Source organism: Aptenodytes forsteri, unplaced genomic scaffold, assembly GCF_000699145.1.
Source record: "Aptenodytes forsteri isolate BGI_AS27 unplaced genomic scaffold, ASM69914v1 Scaffold103, whole genome shotgun sequence".
NCBI lineage: Eukaryota > Metazoa > Chordata > Aves > Sphenisciformes > Spheniscidae > Aptenodytes > Aptenodytes forsteri.
This window is the reverse complement of record NW_008796051.1, coordinates 470,609-491,780: the sequence shown is the minus strand read 5'-3', so window position 1 is coordinate 491,780 and position 21,172 is coordinate 470,609. Positions and strand designations below refer to the sequence as shown.

The 21,172-nt window shown below is 40.2% G+C and overlaps 1 protein-coding gene across 1 annotated transcript in view; it reads right to left on the bottom strand.

The window, feature by feature from the left end:
- Positions 1–21,172, bottom strand: part of KIAA0368 (KIAA0368 ortholog) — a 62,878-nt gene that overhangs the window by 26,073 nt on the left and 15,633 nt on the right. Inside the window, exons 9-28 of the mRNA XM_009286257.1 lie at positions 19,834–19,915; positions 19,451–19,570; positions 19,191–19,276; positions 18,827–18,905; positions 17,662–17,711; positions 17,041–17,107; positions 16,812–16,934; positions 15,555–15,658; positions 14,389–14,512; positions 12,033–12,113; positions 11,047–11,275; positions 10,409–10,500; positions 8,443–8,577; positions 6,129–6,294; positions 5,537–5,709; positions 4,963–5,064; positions 3,315–3,438; positions 2,191–2,336; positions 1,047–1,101; positions 142–256 (exon numbers count right to left, since the gene is read on the bottom strand). Of these exons, the coding sequence (XP_009284532.1) occupies positions 142–256; positions 1,047–1,101; positions 2,191–2,336; positions 3,315–3,438; positions 4,963–5,064; positions 5,537–5,709; positions 6,129–6,294; positions 8,443–8,577; positions 10,409–10,500; positions 11,047–11,275; positions 12,033–12,113; positions 14,389–14,512; positions 15,555–15,658; positions 16,812–16,934; positions 17,041–17,107; positions 17,662–17,711; positions 18,827–18,905; positions 19,191–19,276; positions 19,451–19,570; positions 19,834–19,915 (2,253 nt within the window). The remainder of the gene's footprint in view (positions 1–141; positions 257–1,046; positions 1,102–2,190; positions 2,337–3,314; positions 3,439–4,962; positions 5,065–5,536; positions 5,710–6,128; positions 6,295–8,442; positions 8,578–10,408; positions 10,501–11,046; positions 11,276–12,032; positions 12,114–14,388; positions 14,513–15,554; positions 15,659–16,811; positions 16,935–17,040; positions 17,108–17,661; positions 17,712–18,826; positions 18,906–19,190; positions 19,277–19,450; positions 19,571–19,833; positions 19,916–21,172) is intronic.

The window sequence follows — 21,172 nt, the reverse complement described above, 5'->3', positions numbered from 1 at the left end:
TTTGACCCACTGACAATATATGGATACTGGCCTGCCCTTGGCCACAAAACATCTCCTTCCACACACGAGAGAGGCACATTTTTGTTCCCATCAGACATACAGCTCAGAGTACTCTCTCACTGTGTTCTGAGCTTACTGTACCTTTTCCCAGTCATAAGGGTATCAACAAGTGTGGTGACTAGCTCTTGCTGATCCTGTTCACTTCCTAGTTCATATATCAGCCCAAGACCTTTTGAAGCAACATCTTGACTAAGCTCTGCAAGAGATTTTACAAAGTAAAATTAAAGATAAGCATGTAATTAAGTAATACACAAATTTCAAAAACACGATGCAACCAAAATCATGATCTAGCAAATGGAGCTCTGTGCTGCAGTTCGCAGCTCTCCATTTTAGAGCAGACCTAATCTGGCAAGACACAAGCTTTGCATTCTGAAGCAGCAATTTGTTCTGAAGGCTAACTCCCCATCAAATTAGGTGACATCTTCATGTTAATATTGTCACTGCAGGTTTTGAAATAGCAGAGAGAGTTCCAAGAGCCGTAAGTATTCTGACACACTGCTGGTCCCTGAAGTCCAGCAAAGTTAACAGTAATACTCTCTTCAACTTCACTGAGCTTTGGATAGGCTGCCAGATGCCACCCTTTCCACTAGCTGTCGTGCACAGACCTATAAGCCAAAATCTGCTAGCTTAAAGAGGGCTTAAGAGTTCCTATCCATGCAGAACTCTGTGATACACATCCTGCTGCCCAAAGCAGAGCAGAAGCAGCAACACTGAACAGTTTCTGTTATTAGTCTGAAGGGGCAAATGCAGAAAAAGATTTGTGCTTGGTTAGCAAAGCACAGAAAAAAGCTGTGCTTCTTATCTCCACATGCAACACCTATAAAAGAAATCATTCCTATTATGTCAGAAATGGGACGTTTCTACAGTCACCTTTTAATGCTGACTGACAGAGAGGGTGTATGTGACTTTCTGCCTGTTCAAAGATTCCCTCCATTCTGTTAGAAGCCCACCAAAAGTCAAAACTCTTAAGATGTCATAGTACTTACCATCACTATCTGACAGAATTGAAACAAATGCACTTTGAATATCCTTGAGATGAGACTGTAAGAGGAGAAAAAAGAACATTATTTTTATTATTATTTTATCTCAGGTTTTGGATTCTTTGTCTGGTCTTAAGGCAAGTTCCTAACAGATAATCCAATCAATGGAGTTGCCTATTTGAGCTACCCCTGTGACAAGAACTGCCCTCCTTTCCAGACATGTAAGCAGCCTGACTGACATTCACAGAAGATAGTTATTTGTCCAGCACCTTTTTACCGCTACCATGCAAACCACATATTCTATTTTCCTTGTCTAATACATGGCAGTAATGCGTCATAAATCTGGCTTGCAGCCAGATGGGGCTGCAACGACGTCTTTTCTTCATCCCCAAACTAGTGGATTTGCCACCTCCCACAAAGTCCATCATTTAGACGAGCGTAATATGCGGCAAGGTTTTACATGTAATAGCTTATACTTGCGAAGCACCTATTGTCCCAAAGCTCTTTATCATTACCCAGAGAGCACAAAATGGTTACATGGTCCCACTACAGACTGTAGTACCTCTATGCAGAGAGAGGACATTTTGGTTGGGAATGCTTTATTAAGTCCTTGTATAGGATCTTTCACATTCTCTCATTACAGAAAAACACCCTAAATAGAAGGTTTTCATCAAAGCGCACCAAAAATACACAGTACATGAAGCACATCATAACTGCTCCTAGTTGTGATAAATTCTGTGAACAAATGAGTCCAGGAATTCCACCTAGTTCTTCCCCTTCTTCCCTTCCTAGACGTCCTTTTAATATTTTCCAAAAACAAATCCTAAAAACTATACAGACACCAACCTCTTCTTCCCAAGGGAAGATATACTGCTACTTCATCTTACAACAGCTATTTACACTAAGCTGACTCTGACTTGAGTGCAAGTCAGATATTTACAAAGGTGCTAAACAGCCTCGTTCATCTGCCAGTTAGTATGTTCCCCTAGTAACAAAAGATAAGCCATGTCTCCAGAAGATCTCAATAAGGACTGCAGCAGCACTGGGGGAAGATAGGCAATGGAAGTGAAGGGGAAGGAAGGGACAGAAAGGAGGTGAGAAGCAAAAATAGGGACACGGAGACAGTGTTAGGAAAGGGCATATTTCTTACCTTAATTGCTTTATGTGTGCTCAGCTTCTTCACCATTGATAGAAGCCAGATGCAAGCTGCCTGTCTAACGTGTGGGTTGGGGCTGATAATGTGCTTGTTCAAAATAAGGTCTAGGACCCAGGGAACCACATCATTCACTTTCAAATCTGTATGAAAGAAAGAAAGGGGGAGCTTTGCGAATCGGCCACACCCATTTTTAATTTCAATATAATGTGCAGCAGCAATGAAAAACCTAATCAGTCCATGAGTACTCAGGCGATACCTTAATCTCTGCTTATTCAGGAAAAGCCTTCACTGGAGTCACTGGGAAAGTATTTCTCCTAATAGAAACACTGAATAGAGTCCTCCTAACCCTTCCTTAAAGTGTTTCAGAGCCTGTGGCCAAGAAGAGGTACTACTCATACTGCCTAAGATTTAGTGCACTACTTTTTTTTGTTAGGACTCAAAATTTCTGGAGCAACAGCAGGGTTCTGTTCTACCCTGTTCTGCACATCCTCAGCTTTGTGTGAGCTTGAGATCTAAGACCACTCTCACAACATTAAAGCACCTGTTTGCAGGTCTGAGGCTGATATTTACAGCTGCCTGTTTTGAAGCTAGCATTTTGTCATGCTTCTATTTCAATGGGTACAGAATCTTAGTCCTTAAATAAAATTTCTGCATTTACTGCATGTAAGTGTCACTTAAGCATATCAGTCCAAGTTGTTGGAAAAAGACTTGCAATTTAATTTTCTAACCCTATTTTCCATTGCAGGCTTCAAAATGCTATTTTAAAAGGTTTGTATATGTTAAACATGAAACTAATGCAACATGGCAAACCAAAATGAAAAAAATAAAACAAATGCAGTGTCAAGAGGCAATGAATTATATTTCATCAAGAAGCTATTTAAACAGCACATGAAATAAAGTCTTCTACTCTCTGAGCAGATGGACTTGAAGAGGTGAAATGGCCTGTATATAATCCAGCATTGCAGAACACTGAGCAGTGCATTAACAAACACAGAACATCTCTTACCTCTACTGTAATAAATCAAACACCACAGAAATAAAGTTATGGAGCACAGTGTTAGCCCAGAACTGTGAGATTTTACATTCCTCAACCCAGCCCCGGTACTAGGAAGGCCTACCTGAAGGAGGGATATATTCCTCCTCTGTGACTGTCCACACATCACGTGCAGCCACCGAGCTGGTTCCTACAGCAGCACTGGTAATAGCTTCACCAACAGTGAACTGCAGTTCTATTTGTTTGGCCTGAAAAACACAACAGAGCCTCACTGACAGTACTAATTAAACACACACCAAAACTTTTCACACTTACTCCACAAAACCACAGTCTCTCTCCCAACCCCAATTCTCAGCACCGATCTGCAATAAGATCACTCTTTTGGTGAGCTTCTGAGATTACGTGGCACCTCAGACCCACTGAAATTGATGGAAACTGATGCGATGTCAAGCTCTCCAAAATGAATGATAAGAGCTGAAGTTTCCACAGTTATTTTTAAAGCGTGCCTCCTACAAAGTCTCTGCAAAAGTTCAACTTAGTGAACAGAAAGAACTGGAGAGACAGGATGAAAATAAAACAAAGTTAGAACAAGACTGCCAGTCATTAATAAAAATTGCTGTGGCTTTGTTATAGCATGCAGTAGTAAAAGATTCTCCTGTAATTCCATCCAGAAGTTGATCACCTCTAAGAGATGCACAAATTTGTTTTTCACATTAAAAGAATTCAGACAATACTTTGCTTTGCTTCTCTGTCCTCTTTCCACTATTCTCTAAGACCTCAGGAACAGAATATGCAGAACTGTGCCACCTTTTTGTCATTATTTATGATGAATCTTGAGTTGTAAGAACTGATTTCTGTACCTGCTGAGTACCTCCTAGATTCGCTTTTTTTACTCTCTGGAAGCACAAAATGCTAAAGCATTTGGGGAAGTAAGCCCTTAGCTTCCTGCAATCTAAGATACATTTTTTTTTTCAAGTACTTATTTTATAAAGGATGCTGTAATGACCCTAAGCAGTTACAGGACACAAACACAGCACTTGGAAACATCATTTTATGTTTGTGTACACAATGTCCTTCCTATTCTTGCTTGTTTGATCACATCAGATTGGAGGACTCAGCAAAACCAGCCTGTCTGATACCCAATAGCTGTTTCTACAATGCTGAATCCTATGTCACTATGAACAAGGAAGAAAGGTAAAACAAGCTATAAATGAATAACACTAAAAAAAGCTCCTTGACTATTTAATTTTGCTGTCTGGCATATTGCAATATGTATAGCAGCTCTAAAGTACTGTGAAAGAATGCAGTGCACTACACTGATGCATTTAGACCGATAACAGATACATATATTCCTATAAACAAAGCTTCTAATTCAAGTGAGTTGTATCAGTTGATGTAGTTCAGATAAAAAAGAAGGTGTATTTATATTATCTACTTCTAGGGTACTTTTGAAGGCCAAAGTACAGACCTATGGCTTCATTACTACAAGCTCTTAAGATTTTACACATACAGATAGTCCTCCTGAAGGAGGACACATTTGCCTCAGAGACTGGGGCAGAGACCTCGACTGGCAAGTTTTTAAACTGTGGCATAAAACATTTTACAAGCCCCAAACTTACCTCTGCTCTCTATTTCAAGGCAGTTTCAAAAAACCCAGAGGCACTATTACAAAAAGACAGCTCCCCTTGTAAACCTGGCTCTAGAGATATAAAAAGTATTCAAATAGAAATACTCACTGCAGTATAAAGAATAATTCATTGATAGTGCCTCACCTCCACAGAATCCATTAAACCCTGCAACAGTAGCTTCTGGTGGGGAAAATCTTCATCTCCCACTGGGAAGTAACCTAATGTCTGTATTGCTCGTTCCTTCATCTTAAACACAAACAAAAAACCAACACCATCACATAACCGTCCTGTAAGTCCAGAAGATACACTTTAAACCCACTCTTTCTCACCCTTGCTGAAGTTTCACTTAAGGTACCAGAAGTTAGACATGCAAGTGACTTACTAGATCAGTGCATCTCTCTTCCAAAACACAGATCAAAACAAATGTCCTGTTACCTTTGAGGATTATTTCCAGGTAAAAGAAGATACTCCCATTTTTCTTGAATTAAAACTATGACCATTCATAGTTTTCATTCCTTAAGCTCCTACTTATGGCTATAGAAAGCACAAGCAATCAACTGCTAGACAACACTGGCAAAACCCTCAGCCTAATTCTGACTCACTAAAGCCAACAATAAGCCTAATTCCTTTAAAAACCAAGGCTGAGTTTGGCAGGTAATACATAAACCTGAACGTTCCAGAAATGAACAAGAATCATAACAACACTACAAAATCTTGCCTTATTTGTTTCCTTGCTGGAAGGGATTCGGGCCAATAAGCTTTCAACAAGTTGCAGCTTTGTAAATCCTGTTCCTTCACTGGGAATTGGCAAGGGGCCATTCCTACCAATCTCCCCAAGAGCCGTACAAGCAGCCACCACGAGGAAGGGAGAGGTGCTGTCCAGAAAAGAACCTACAGGAAAAAGCAAAACAGGATGACTTGGATTTTGTGTTATTATTTAGCAGTGGGCAGGCAGGCACTTATATTTTAGCCATGCAAGAAGCAAAGCATTTGTCTCCTCTACAGCTGGTAGGAAGCATTATGCTAGAACAAAATCGAAGTGAAAGGAGACACTGAGAGGATTCTAGGCAGTGGCACTGCTCCTAATTGTGCTATGCTGGTCTATGAGCTAAGAGTCCACCTAATTCTTGTTGAAAAGGGTTACGTCCATGCATTTAATCAGATGACATTTTTACAGGCTGTAAATTCTATCACAGAAAGTAAACTCAAGATTACAGCATCTATGGGCTGAATATCTTAGAAAAGTCCTCAGCCTGGGGTGGTTGAAAAAACAACTGTTACATGCAGCAAAGTCTTAGGCAGGAAGTTACCTATTGTCTCTGTCGTCGATTTTATGAGCTGTTCTTGTTCCGGCATGACTGCAGTGTTTGGCTGTTCTATGTCATGTAGCTCCATTGTTCTGATTTTCCCTTTGGCCAAGTACCTTCCTACTGTAAATCCCAAAGCCAACAAGGATCCATGTTGGACCTCCGGGCTCTACAGACAACACCAACAGTGCAGAAAAATTTCATTTTCAAAGTAAGTAACACTTTGCACAAAGCATTGATTTAAAAACACATATGGACAAGCCAGATGAGAAGGCACCCTGAAGAATGCAGAGTTCTAACACATAATGCAAAACCATAGAGTTTGATATTGCTAGTGCTCTCTGATGGATGGAGTCCTTTAAGATAAATTAACAAAACTTAGAAGAGGCTTAGAAGGACAGATTAAGAACTTATCACCAGCACTCACATTCCTAAAGTCTACCCCGTGGTAGCTAGGCAAAAAAAAAAATTTAAAAAATCCAGTTAATCTGATTTGCAAGTACAGATTTATGAAGGTGATCTAAGATAATACTACGCTGTCTCTGCTTAAAAACTGGGCATACTCAGATTAAGGGGACAAAACGTACTCTTTGGTAAAAAGCAGTAAAGGAGAATTACTCTAGATTTGCATTGCTAAGAATGAGAACGCACTTGGCCTATGAACACTGAAGGCAATGCCTCTACACAGTTCAGTAGGCCACAGACTGTGAAAACTTATTATTACAATTCAATGTCAAGAACATTAATTTGTCCAATGCTGATTTGGTGCTGAGACTATCTAATGATGGTGCTCATTCCCACGGGTGAATTCTAACAACAGGATTTTGTGCAGAAATAAGGCTGTGAGACTTAAATGCTACCTTAATTAAAAAAAAAAAAGGAAGGGGGCAGGGGCTTAAACTCAGATTAGTTCATGGATCTGTTTGTTATCACAACCCTGCAAAAAGTTGCATTGGTGCAACTGTGCTGCCAGGATGGGATCCTCAACCTAGCTTGGCTACGAGGGACTGCTCCTTGTTGTGGTCTCACAGCAGCAAAGCCAGCTGAAGATGCGTCCTTCCCCCCTCTCCGCTTCAGCTATCCATTTACACTGCAGTCCTTACTTTACACTGCAGTCCTTACTGAGCCACTAGAGATCAGCACCACCCCTAGCTGTACTGATTCAACTGGTTTTGTACACTTGCAGCAAACCAGAGCTCTAACTGACTCAAACTCAAAAATGCATGGGAACACCCTGCTTTTTTTTGTTTCATGGTTCACATCCCTCCTTATTTTCAGCCAGGTGCTTCGAAAGGTCAACCTTGGCTTCACGGGTGACTGGGGCAGAAAGCAGTGGTGCGGGGCTGTGACCCATCTGTGCTGGCTTTGTGACCACAGAAGCTGTGCCCTACGTAAAACTGAGCAATGACATGGCTTTGGCTCACAGACACAGCTTTCACAGATTCAAAATAAATCGTGTTTGTTAATTGCGGCATAAAGCGACCAGCACTTCTTGTCAGCATTTGAGCCTGTTACCTGCAATGTAAAATGGTGGCCCACGAAGTCCTTCAGAGACTGATATAAAAACGTCTTGGGGAAATATAACCTAAAAATGCTACTACTTTCCCTCCCTTTCAGGATTCAAGACACACCGGCACAGAAGCCTGCCCAGTTTGGTTTCAGGACTCCTTCTCCACAGTCGTAGTGGCAAAATGCAGAGATAAGGATAATGGGAGCAGGAAGGAGCTGCAGGAGAAGGGAAGGCAGGCAAACCCACAGTGCAGCGATACAGCCTGCGGAGGGCTGCCGAGCAGTCCATATGGGGTGGGAAGAAAGAAGCCAGCCAGCACCTGGCAATGGCTGCTGGCGAGACAAGACCCTGAGGCAATTCGGAGCCAGGAGGCTGCTATGGCTCAGGAGGGGAGGGGAAGTTAAACATTCAACAAGTTAAACATTTTCTTAGTTCTGCGGGTACCTGTAGTTGCTCACAAATAAGGAATCGGTAAACTGTTTGAAGTAGGTAGTGTGATCTATTAACACTCAATGGGACAAGCTGGCTAAAACTGGTTAAATACGTGACGGTACTGGTTTTGCTTGCGAACTGCCTCCAGGAAATCCTCCTACTGACCTTAACAACAGCTTCAGGGATTAATTTATTTAAAGATCTGTTGCACTCACCTACAACAAAAATCCCTTCTCACCGCCCAACTGGAAGTCAGCTAGTTAATTTTACACTCAGATTAAGGCTAATACATCCTGGCCACACTGTGAGATTCAGATTTCCTACCAGTTACGTGACACGAAAAAAAACAAGCAGCAGACAAAGAAAGGTAGTTACATGGTTGTCTTTTGTCATCTTGATCAGCTGCTCCAAGGAGGCCCTAAGCTCATCTCCAGACATGGTAGACAGCACTACAGAATAAAACAGGGCTGCAAGCTCACGCATTTCTTCTTTGTTTGTGTTCATCAGACTCTGCGGGAGTTTTTAAAAAGAAACATAAAATATGGAAGCAGCTTCTTACGCAGTCTGTTCATACAGAGCTTCAACACACAAGCACAACTGTCATGCAGCTACATAAATAGTACTTAACTCGGAAACCACTCTTCAAACCAACAGCATTATCATTTAGTAAGAAACAAAGCACTCAATTCAGCAAAGCATTCATTAAACGCTCAGCGTTTAGGAGGAAGATTACCACTAGCCACAAGAGGGCTACCCACCGGTTCTGCGTTAAACACGCTGATTGAATGCTTGGCCGAATTTTGTCTTCGGAGAAGAGCTTCCACATTTTGTACCCATACTGAGCTAAAAAAACCCCTAAAGACACTATTTTTCCTGAGCTACTGAAGGCTTCCATTTCCTCTATATTAATCAAAGGGAAAAAAAACCTCAAGAGGTTAAATCAGTTAAATTCAATGGTGACAAAAAAAAAAAAGTCCAGGAAATCACAGCTCTCAATGCAAATTTATCCACTTTGTATTAGAGATCTTGTGTTATCTAAATTGTTAAGAAGTTGAATTTGGGAAGCCTCAGGTCATTTGTTAAGATATAATCTTACCTCTGCCATTAATTTGGTGTATAATGCAACACACCCATGTGAAAAATTCATACCCAAATCTTTGAACAGCATGGGCCACCACAAAGAAGGCAAAAATGAGCCAAGCAAACAAACAAGAAATGAGATCTGTCAGGCTCATGAAACATAACTCTAACTTCAACTCAAAACCTGCATCAGATCACGTAGCTGACTTCTAACAAAACCCTGAACCTGTTCCTTCCGCTTGGCAAAGTGAAATCACACAAAGGATGATTTACAACAGTATTTCTGGAACTAGGTAGTATTAGTTACCATCCCCAGAAGCTTAATTTTGCAAATGGACACCAGGCCAAAGAAAAAGGTTTTTCTGCAAATTATGAGCAACACTGAAAAGGAGAATGTTTTTAAGTCCTCTCCTTTGAAGTTCATGCCTGCACTTAAATGAGACGTGGTAAACTGTATACAGTGCAATGCAGCACAGATATCAGCAGGAGAAATTGTTAGAACATACTCTAATTTTTCTTTAACTCGACCAAGTATATTTTTCTGCCAGATTCCCCCAATGAAAGCGAAGGCAACCTGTAAGAGCTTAGCAAATCCCGGATGCTTGAAGCAAATCATGAAAAAGCAGAAAGTTGCCTGAGAAAAGAATCTAGGGAAAGCAGAACTCTCTTTGGCTTATTCCCAAGCAGGCTCCAGTTTACCTGTTTTTTTGTTTGAGGCTAATAAAAAAAAATAAAAAACCTCCACAGAAAGAGCTCTAAAACAATAAGGGATCTAATTCATCTCATTTTCTGAGAAGCCACTCACATCTTCCCACTAGAACATTCCCATTGTTAAACAATTCCTTCAAAAAATTGCAGAATTTTATTTTCAGTTTTCTTTTGCTATTTAATGGATCTTCTGATCAAGGGGAAAAACTGACTGACTATACCAACAGGATCAATGACAGAGATTACCCAGAACATGTAGGTCAATGAACAAAATCAGTAACAAGAAAGAACCAAAAAATAATTTTCCCCATCCTGCTACGTATAACAATCTCATGAGGTGTTGACTGTAGGTACAAATACCAGATAATTTTCCCTACCCTGCCACATATAACATCTCATGAGGTGTCGACTGTAAGTAGGAATATCAGATTTCAAATTAAGTGCATACTTGGAAATAATACTCCATTGCACCATGGGAAAATGCCAGATTTTGCTAATGCCAAACCCCCTCCACCCAAAATAATAAACCAAAAAAAAAGGGGTTTCAACATACCTTTATCCAATCCATTTTGTCTACAAATCTGGTGGCTAGTTTTTCTGGATACACTGAAACAACTTCTAGAAGACAATACATGACTGGCAGACCTAAACAGTAATTAAAGAATCAGGTTATTAAACAATTGCAGTGTTTACAACAATCTAACAATCAGTGATAAAAAGAGGTTAAGAAGTATCAAGCATTTCAAAGCATTCATTTGCAATTCACTAGGGATAACAAACAATACAGAATAATAGCGTATAGTATTTCTCAGAAATATTAGGGAAACTAATAGAAGCAAACATTCTGGTAGCCATTTGTTCTAAAGGCATTCAAGTGCTTTAAGACTACACTTGTCACAGATATGCTATTATCTGAGTGAGGAAGACATAGCATTCACTGTTGAGGAAGCTGTTATAGACAATCACCTCACAATTTTAAAGCATTATGTCAACCAATACTGCAATTTTACTGTCCTGCTTTCTCCCACCTACACAGCAGTATAGAAGAGAACAAGTTTAAACTGAAGAGTACATAGTCCATGTTGCAACTCTGATTGCTGCAGCCAAGTTCAAAGCGCTGGGCGTGGCAACTCATTTCTACTAAGAGAAGACTTCTTTTTCTTCAAGATGATGCTGCCCACAGCTTCTTACCTCCAACACCAGCTAACAGCTGCTGAAGAAGGCCAATATATATATGTATAGGGTTGGTTTCTGCACTTTTTGAAGAGGAGGATGAAGAGAAAGATATATGGTTGCCAGACATGAGGTTTCTTATGTAACGTCCAATGGCTGGAGCATGATCTTGCATATCTGCCAAGCTCTGTGAGGTTGGCACCACACCTGCACTGTGAGCAAGACACATCCGCAGGTACAGAACTATCTAAGTAGAGAAGAGAAAAACACAGGATATTGCGTGTGTGAGCACTTGGAAAACCGTGGAGGAGACAAAACAAAAGAGCAGGCAATATGCTGTATTTAGAGTAACCAAAACAATACAGTTTCTTCTTTAATCAAACCTAGACAGAAGAGTCAGCATGGAGACAGGAACAAATATAAAGTGTAACAAATCTTAGGACCACTTTCTGCAACACGCCTGTGTAAGCAGACAACTCTACAGTGCCTGCATCGCTCTCAAAAGATTAAATCATACACAGACATTTGGTTTATCATAAGCTGATGCAATCTCCTTCCAGGCAGTTCAGCCTGTACCCTATACCAGTTTGGCATGCATACAAATGCAACCCAACGCATTGCTAATACAGACCTTGCATCACATATGAGTTTGTGTCTACAGATCACTGAAGCCAGGGAATCTGCTATGAAAAGAAGAGCCTCAAGGAGCATAATGGGACTTTTCCACAGGATTGCCAGTTTCTCCCTCTGAGAAGCTATTACATTAGGTATGCTGCAGAAAGCAGTGGAGCAGCCCTCTTGGGAACATTCCTCCCCCCCCTTGAAAATCCTCTTCAGACTGCCGTTTAAGGACAGACAGATAAAGGATGGAGAGTTAATCCCAACATCTGTTTAAAAGAGGAATTTTAGAATGTAGGGTGACTTATGGTAACTGTTAGCTTCTTACAGTGTCCTCTAAATAAATAATGGTATGCATATCCACGGAATTAAATCCAGACAATTACCTCTCCAAATGTGGCAGGATTGAAAGGCAACGCTGCAGTTCCAGTCATATATTTAGCTGGAGTTTTCATTCGGTGAGAGGCCTAAACAACAGAGTATATTAAGACTGGAACAGTCAGACCCATGAACAGCAGAGATGTTAGAAAGGTCAATGAAATTTTGCTGATGCAACTATGTTTATCCTCCACTTAGCAACTGAAAATGTACAACAGTTCTATAACAAGAAGGGCACAGTGCACTTGGTAATAGTAGTTTAGGTCCATCAACTTTATGTCCCTATCAACTCAGAAAGTGGAAACTCTGAATTCATGAGAGGGAATGGCAGGGGAGGCTGGAGGAGGACAACATTCTTTCTTCTCCTCAGGAAAAAAGAAGTTCTTTAGAATTTAAAAACAAAATACCTCATAAACTTCCAAACTCTGAGGCGCCCCAGCTGACAGGCAGCCAGGAAGCTTGGAGACGGTAGCTCTGCCTGGAGAAGCTGCAGAGCAGCCAGGCTTCCCCAGTACTGGGAGGTGGGCGCACAGTGCTGCACCAGCCAAGCCCAGGGAGTCTCTCACACCCTGCTACCTGCTGGGTAGAAGGCTGCTGCAGCAAGTGAGCAACTCCTTTCCATGGAAATGTTAGCTTTGACAAGCAGGAATATTCCAGGAGAAAAACATCCGAACAGAAGGTTTCCAGTAACACCCCCTGCAAACGCTGCAGAAAAGCATGTCCGTATTCTCTAGGCGATATGCACATCAGTGCTAGGGCTGGATTCAGCAAAGCAGGCTTGCGTCTGAATAAACACACAAGGCAGTTGCACAGAAGTCAACAGATCCTCAGATCTCTTAACATGCTCAGATCTTTTGCTGCACTGGAACTTCAATGACATCCAGAACCATTAGTGAAAACCTGAATTAGCGAACCAGAAGATTACTCCCTTCAAGAATGGGTTCCCATCCATGCCCAGCAGATCAGGTCTTACTCTTTCACATATACTTTTTTGCAGAGGGAGAGAAGGATCATGCTAACTCATGCAGGAAAGCCATTTTGCATCTCGGCCTGCTGTGCCAAGCAATGCATACAAACTTCTCAACCATCTCCAACACTTGCAGATTATTCATGATATGTGAAAATTCACGCTTTGAGATAACTAACCAAAGAAATGTACCTCAAGGACTTTTTAATATGCCTTCAGGACACGTAAGGAAGATCTGAAAAGCGCTCAAAAATTTTTTTTTTTAAATTCACCCAGGAGTGAGGGAATCTCGTTTTTCTCAGTAGTGATTAAACTAGGCTGATCCATGGTTATTTAGCGACATTACAGAAGTCAAGGAAAATTTTACAATTAACTACAAGGGGACAGGCATTTAATAGTGTTACCTAAAACTCAATCTTGGTTTCTTAATTTTTTTATACCTGACTGAATAACCAGTATTTTTGACAAAAGCAAGTTTTTCATAAAGCTTCAAATACTTCATACACTAGCAGAGTACACCAGCAGAGTACAACACCAGCAGAGTATACAACATTTCACAAGAAATTTCTCACGTGTAAGAGTTCTGCTATCACAGATCTCTTGCAAAACCAGATGTGCTCCAACACGATATACTTCTGACATTTTTTAAAAAAGTAGACTATCAGGGGAAAAAAAAGTATTGTCAGTGACCCTTCATATCATCTTTATAGCTTATAAGCCTAATATAGCTACTATACACAGAAGTGTGTAACACAGACTAGATTTTAACACCTCTCCACATGATCTCTCAGTGCAAACACTGAGGGTAAACTCAGTGGTACAGTTTTTGGCATATCGTTCCACTAGACTCGTGAAAGGCTATTTACACGACCATTATGTCCACAGATTGCAATGAAGATGAATAATTAAGCCTTTAAGTCAACAAACCAGACTTCTTCACTTGTTCCAGTATCTCCTTTCCTAGCCTGGAATCTTTTTTCTGTTTTATGCACAATATTATTTTTCACCAGCCCAACCAGAGAGTGATCTTCCTACCCCTTCAAGAACATGTTTGTGAGCAAACTGTTTGTGAAACATGCTGGATTGTCACCCTTGAACACTGGATTCCTCGTTCCACACATCTTCTGCACAAACAGCATCAATGCAAAATAATCCCTTTGTTAAAGGATCTGCCTCCTTGTTACTTAACACTTAGATATCTTGCAATTATTGCCAGCAGAAGGTAACAATGAGTTAATCTTGGCAATGCAATACTACGTGTGGTCTTCACTGTGATTTTAGCCAACGTTATTCCTTGGGGGAGGTGAGAGACAGATACAGGGAAGGGAACACCACACTTATTACATGCCTCAGCATCAGACATGTGTTTGTCATTTACTGGGACAGAAGCACTGTACCTTATCTTGAATGTAATGGACCATTTCAGGGAAGGAAGGCATCTGCTTCCCAGAACTCTCCTTTTCATTTTTACCAGGAAATGTTCTCAGTACTCGCTGGGCTTCTCCATGTACCTCCTCCCGCCTTTCAGAAGAAAAGATGAGAAACAGACGTTACTTGCACAGAACAAATGGCCTTTAATGAGCAATAAGATATCTCGGGAAGCTGGGGGAGAGACAACAGTTTTTAAATGAGAAGTGGTTTTTTTTTTAAAAAAGAAGGGGAAAAAAGCTTGCATTAGAACTTCTAACAATTTGTTTATTTTACAGAGGGGGAAGAAAAAGGATAGTGATGAGTGGCCTCTGCAAAACAGTCTGGATCAGCCCACTTCTGCTCCTCTTACATCCTGCTAGTGTTCACCACCAGTTCCTAGTTCCCACATTCTTGTTTCCTATCTGCTCCTCCTCCCAATCACTTCCTATATTAGGCTTCAGCTGACACCTATCAGGTTTATCACTATCTACTTAGCAGAAGATCAACTCCTGAAACAGTGCTGACACTGCAATGACAGAGCAGTTTGTTGCAATCGATCTTTTTAGCTTTCCTTAGTTACACAATAGCTACTCACATCAAAAATCGAGCAATTAAAGTAAGTTGGAAAAAAACCCCACCACTTAAATTGCAATAACAGAAAACTGCAAATGAAATTATTACTGTAATTTAATGAGTCAACTACTCCTCAGCAGGGAGTAGCAACTCTCACAAGTGCATGCTCCTGACTCTTTGCAAATACAAGCTAAAAATAGAGTGATAGAATTTGCCAGGAAAAAATAATTTCTAGCCACTGTAAAGGTGATTTCAGTTAATGCATTTTTACTTTGCAATTGGTTATTAACATGAAGTGCTTTAGTGACCGCAGTTGATCTGAGACAAGAAAAAGAACCCAAGCCAAAGACTACCATAAGGCACAGTAACAGTGCTCCACAGAACTGCCAAGAATGCCTCTATGTAAAGGTTAATTTCCAAATTATCATACTTGATTTTCAGTGAGTGAGTTTTTATGTACATACATACACACATATATATGCATTCATATTTCATCCAAATATGTATTGGATGCAAATATATATATATGTGTGTGTGTGTATACATATATGAAAGTAACTTGAAAAGAAAAACAACTTACGGGTCTCCTGCAGCTAACAGGAGTAAGTATCTGGAAGGGATATGATCTGGAGGGAATACTGTGCTAGCAAATTTCACAGCCACTTGACGTACTTGAACTTCAGGCTTAAAGAGAACAGACACAAACATATGGTTGAGTTTTAAATGAACACACTGATGACCTGCACTCACCACTTGTAAATCATCAGTCACCTGTTTTGTCCTCTGGTACCAACATGACTCAAAGAGTTTAGACATTTTGAGACACTGTTCTTGCTAACTCTTCATATGGCAGGAAACGGGGAAAAGAAAAGCTAGCTTCTCATATATACACAAGTGGAGAACGAAATGCTTAAAGACGTGCACATTTTTGGGAATCATAAATCAGGGTTATCGCTAATTCTTAGACATCTGAACTGCCCCGCCCAGGCAGTTTTGAAATGAAGAACGACATACATCATCAATCCACACAAAACAGAGCTGCGCTTAAGGAGCAGCACAGCCAGAGGTGGAAAAGAAACATTAGCTTAGGGTGGTCATTCTCTCTGCTGGGTTCAGATAGTCTCAAAATGGTATTGCCTGGAAACCTAGATCGCTCAGCACCGAGGCAAAAGAATCATCAGCATGAAAACAGTCTCTTACACAGTTACTAGCGCAACCACTAGAAATACATATACCTCCGCAGTCACCCTGAGTACCCATGCAAACACAGAGTATACAAAACCCACTCTTTCTGAAAACCCAGACCTCTGGGGAATTCTGAACACAAACAAGATACTCAGTAAAGTAAGAGAGTCAGTGAAGTGCGGTTTCCTCTGGATTAGTGTCTCAAGGCTGAGTTCCTGGGGAGGTTTCCAGGTGCCTTATCTTAGAAATCACAGAGCACACTGAAATCCCCACTTAGCAGTGAACGATCCTTTCTAACAAACTCTTGCTTTCACAAAGCATTTCACAAGATACTGTCCTTGAAGCATCTACTTCTCAAAGTTTTCTTAGGAGGAGACTATGAGAAACACACAGCGCAATTGCAACGGCTTTGTTTTGTTGCTGAACAGAACACAAATAGAAAACTGCATTGTCACCCTTCTTGCAGCCACTGTACCACATTAAAAATATTTCATCTGAGCATACACACCCGCCTTTCTCCCAGACAGGCCAATACATTCAGTAAGAAAAGGGAGACCTGTTCCAAAAGTATACAACAGGAAATGTCAGGAAACAGGAAAACAATTAATAGCTCTTTTTTTACGGCACTTAATTTTGACTCCACTAAAAATACCTTTATTAAATAAGAAGCTACAAGAGCTTCCATCAGGGTACGCTGGGCTCCTTCCAAGTTACTGTATGCTCCAACCATCATAGACAAGGCCTCCTGAATGGCAAGTCTAGTATCAGCATCTTCCTGCAGTACAAAACCAAGAGTTTTCACTTTACAGTGTGCAGTGACAAGAATTAAGCAAAACCAGCACAAAATATTAAGGATTTCCCAAAGCCCCGTCAGCACCCACCTTGCATAAAGCTTCAAAAAACTGCTGTACCAGTGCTATATCCTTGGTAAAGAGCTGAGGCATTCGGCTGAAACAAGGTAGTTTAATTCATTATTTTTTTGTTTTGTAAATGGAAATGCTTCACATTTCATTGGTCTTCCCCTCATCCCACACTTTAACTGTCAAACAAAACAGATCCAGCACAGAAAGTTTGCTCTATCTTATCCATTCCCACCATGGAGCAGCACCCTGCCCTTAACATAGTTTGGAACGTGAGATATTCTATGGACAATCACTTAGAGCACCAGCACACCACTGAACATACCACTTGTCTAGCTTCAGGCCCTCTGGTCTTTGCTGTACATTCCTTAAATTTATGTTTCTGGCAATGCAGAAAGTAGAACCATTTCTTAAATTCTATGCATAATTCATGAGCTGCCATTAATCACTGCTAGAGAAGCTATCAGCTAAAAACATACTTCTTTTTACACCTCTGGAGATGTCACAAGAAGAATGCTTTTCTCTGCACTGTACACTCAATTGCAATATTGGCAGGTGGCATAAAGCTTGCTGCTGATAAATTAACAGATTACTCTGGAAAAATTATTCCATGTCCCATTGCTTAAATGGTGCTTCAGTTACCTGGAGAGCTTTCCAACCGCTGAATATGCCATTGACAGCAGTTTTGAATCCTTGAATGATAAAACAATAAATATAATTCAGCAAAAGCACAAATAAAGGCATATGTTTTATAATTAAACATTTACTTTAAATCCTGTCTTCAATGTGCTCAAACAGGCTTTCATGGACAAAGAATCCTGGAACATAAAACAACTGTATCCAAGAATAAAAGCATTACATAGGAACAGAAGGAGCATGCTTTTCCACCAAAAACAGAAAATTACAAATGGTGACAAAATGTGAATCTCCCTTCTGGTCTCAGCTAATCGCATTTTATTTCAAGAGAGACAGCTAAGGAGATTCAGCAAGTATATGAAACAGTAGCAAAGGGACAGAAACCTTCCACTGGCCCTAAACAGCAGCTTTACACAAAGGAAGCTGTTTGCACAATGGATCCTGCACATGACCGATGCAGCACATTTATATATGGGCTTACTTCCTCCTGAACACTCCTTTTTCATGCCCTTCCCAATGGCAGGGGAGGCCCACGTGTTCAACACCAACTCAGGCCAGAAGGTCACATCCAACAGTTCAAATGAACCAGCAAGAAGATCAAAGCTGCAGAAGAGGAGGTCTGCAACATCAGCCCTTTGTAAGATACATGTAGGAGTATCACGGGGAATTTGCCTTCCGAAATGGGACTGGAAATACCTCTTCAGGCCAGACTGGCATTTGCAGGTCTGTTTGTAACACCCTTCCCATAGCAATACCATCCCTGGACAGACAGGATGGAAGGTATTACAAGCAGGCCTATACAGCAGGCCTATACACAATGGGGTATATGCCTGGAGCTGAGGCCCCTGTGTGCTCCAGAGTAATGAGTAACAGCAGCTAGATGCTACTCTGGCCTCACTCTTTAGATTACCAACACTATTATTTCCTGAGACTTTGCAAATAATGTCCAAGCACCTATCCATAGCTGTTAAACAAATAAAACGGTTTTCCTATATAGCCCTTTAAAGCATTTGCTTATCTTCCAAAAAAATTTCTTAAAAAGTATCCTTTGATAGCCATCTCAGACAACTACAAGAAAGAGATTTATCAGTTTCCATCATAAAGGTATTTGTCTTTTGCTTGTATTCATATGAAGAATTATAGCTCTATAGTAAAGAACCTTTCAGCTTACCTCTTTGTATTCATTGATCAGCTTTGTAAGTCCATTTAAAAGCATTGGGCCTAATGGCTTTATTTTACTTTCTGGACAACTGCAATTAGAGACACCAACAAACACAATATTATCTTTTGCATCCCTTAAAAGTATCTTCTCTCAGTATCACTTTTTCTCAACTTTGTTAAACTGAGAAATTACAGCTTAATGTGTGCAAGCGTGCGCGCACACACACACAGAGATTTCAGGATTAAGGAAAAAACCCTATTTTCTGTGAGTTTTAGCACTCTTTCTTTGCCCTTAGTTCAGTTATATATTTAGTAAACAGAGTGGCTTCTAGGCAAATAGCTAAAAAACACTGTGCTCACTCTGAATTACTTACATGACACAAATATGATGCACAAACTGTAAGGACAGACTTCTCAGTTTTGCATTTGTGTTTGCACCAAAGAGTCCATCATAAACCACCTGGCCAAAAGGAATAAAGAGCAGATCAGAGAGTGTCTGGCTTCACTTTCAAAGGTTTTCTAATCCCCCTTCTTTAAACACTGTCATCAGTAACAGTGCTCCCCTCCCCTAAGTACTAATGGAACTGTATTATCAAGCTCATCAGGAAGAGAAGCTCTGGAACATAAGCATTACCTGAATGTTAGCTGGGAATGTTTCTGCAGCTTGCCTGGATCGCAGAAGATGAGGAACTATCTTTAATTTAACACGGGTGCTGACTGACTCTCGTTTCATTTCTGGTTTCAGAACAGATCCCTGTCAGAAACAGAGTAGAATTAATACAGTGCATCTTTGGACAGCAGTACTTTTAAGTTAGCTAAATTACCTTCTACTGCAAATCAGAACACACTGGGACAGAGAAAAAAATTATTCAATAGCAAAAGTGTTCGGTGAAAGCATAGGTCAAAGGAACTGATAGATTTAAGAAATACATATATGTCTTCTCCAAATAAAATAAGGCAACTAAAATTACAGCTTCAGAAATTAAGCAGGTATGCAACTCTGAAGGCAAATCTTACCTCCTTGGTTTTCAGTGGTATATCCCCAAGATACACTTTATACATTTTATTGATGATAGCAGGATTGTTCCAGTCAATTAAACTAAAGAAAAAAATACGTTGAACATGTTATCATTCTGACCTTTGATTATTTTTAAAATACGTGTTTTACAGCATTTCACATTATATTAATATTTTTCCCAGAGTTTTAATACGTCTAGTTTGACTTCTAATCACTCCTCCCACATCCACATAATATATAATCACAAAGAATGCGAAGTGATTACAAATTTCACCTACAAATTCTGACAATATAATTCGTTCCAGTCAATTAAACTAAAGAAAAAAATACGTTGAACATGTTATCATTCTGACCTTTGATTATTTTTAAAATACGTGTTTTACAGCATTTCACATTATATTAATATTTTTCCCAGAGTTTTAATACGTCTAGTTTGACTTCTAATCACTCCTCCCACATCCACATAATATATAATCACAAAGAACGCAAAGTGATTACAAATTTCACCTACAAATTCTGACAATATAATTCCAAATAATATGTGAGAAACCTACATGCTCCCTTCTCTCCCACTGAAACAAGACATATAGATCATGGTAGTCTACTGATTGAATACAGAATGGTTACCTGTTAACAAATTTCCCCACATTCTTCAACCTTGGTGCTTTGAGATTTCAATAGAGAAGAGGGTATTTTTCATTCTAGGACTATTTAATCTTGGTCTCTCAGACAAACCTGTCTGCCCACGATAACCATCTAATGCTAGCTATTGATGAGACTGTTCGGAACACACACATACCCAAAAAACACCCCACAGAAAACAAAAAGTTAAGCATGCATGCTTCAAAAAAGTGGAGACACAACCGCCTCTCTTTCAGTAAAGCAACTGATTTTCAAACAAGTGAGCTGTGAAGAAGCATGTATTTCTTATAAAAGACATTTAAGACTCCATATTAACATGCATTTTGTCCACACATGTATTTTGCTCTCCACGCAAAGAATACCAATACAAAGGGAAAGATGAGACAAGCAGCAAAGGAGAGACTGCCTTCCTTAACCAGGCTGTCGTCACTTACTAGAATCATCTCCCCTGCCACAATTGAAGCACATGAATAGACTCGAATGGAGAAGGTTTCACATTATGTATATGACTCCAAGTTAAATAGTCCTACACTTCTAGTAATACAGAAGCCACCTACACATTTCAAAGGCAGGCACCTCTCGCTCCAAATCTCCTACATGAGCCAGCAAACCTCACATGATCAATGACTCAGCAAATAGTACCAACAGCAATTACTCTGGCCTCTTGATGGGTTAAAGACAGAAGCATTGTCTTTA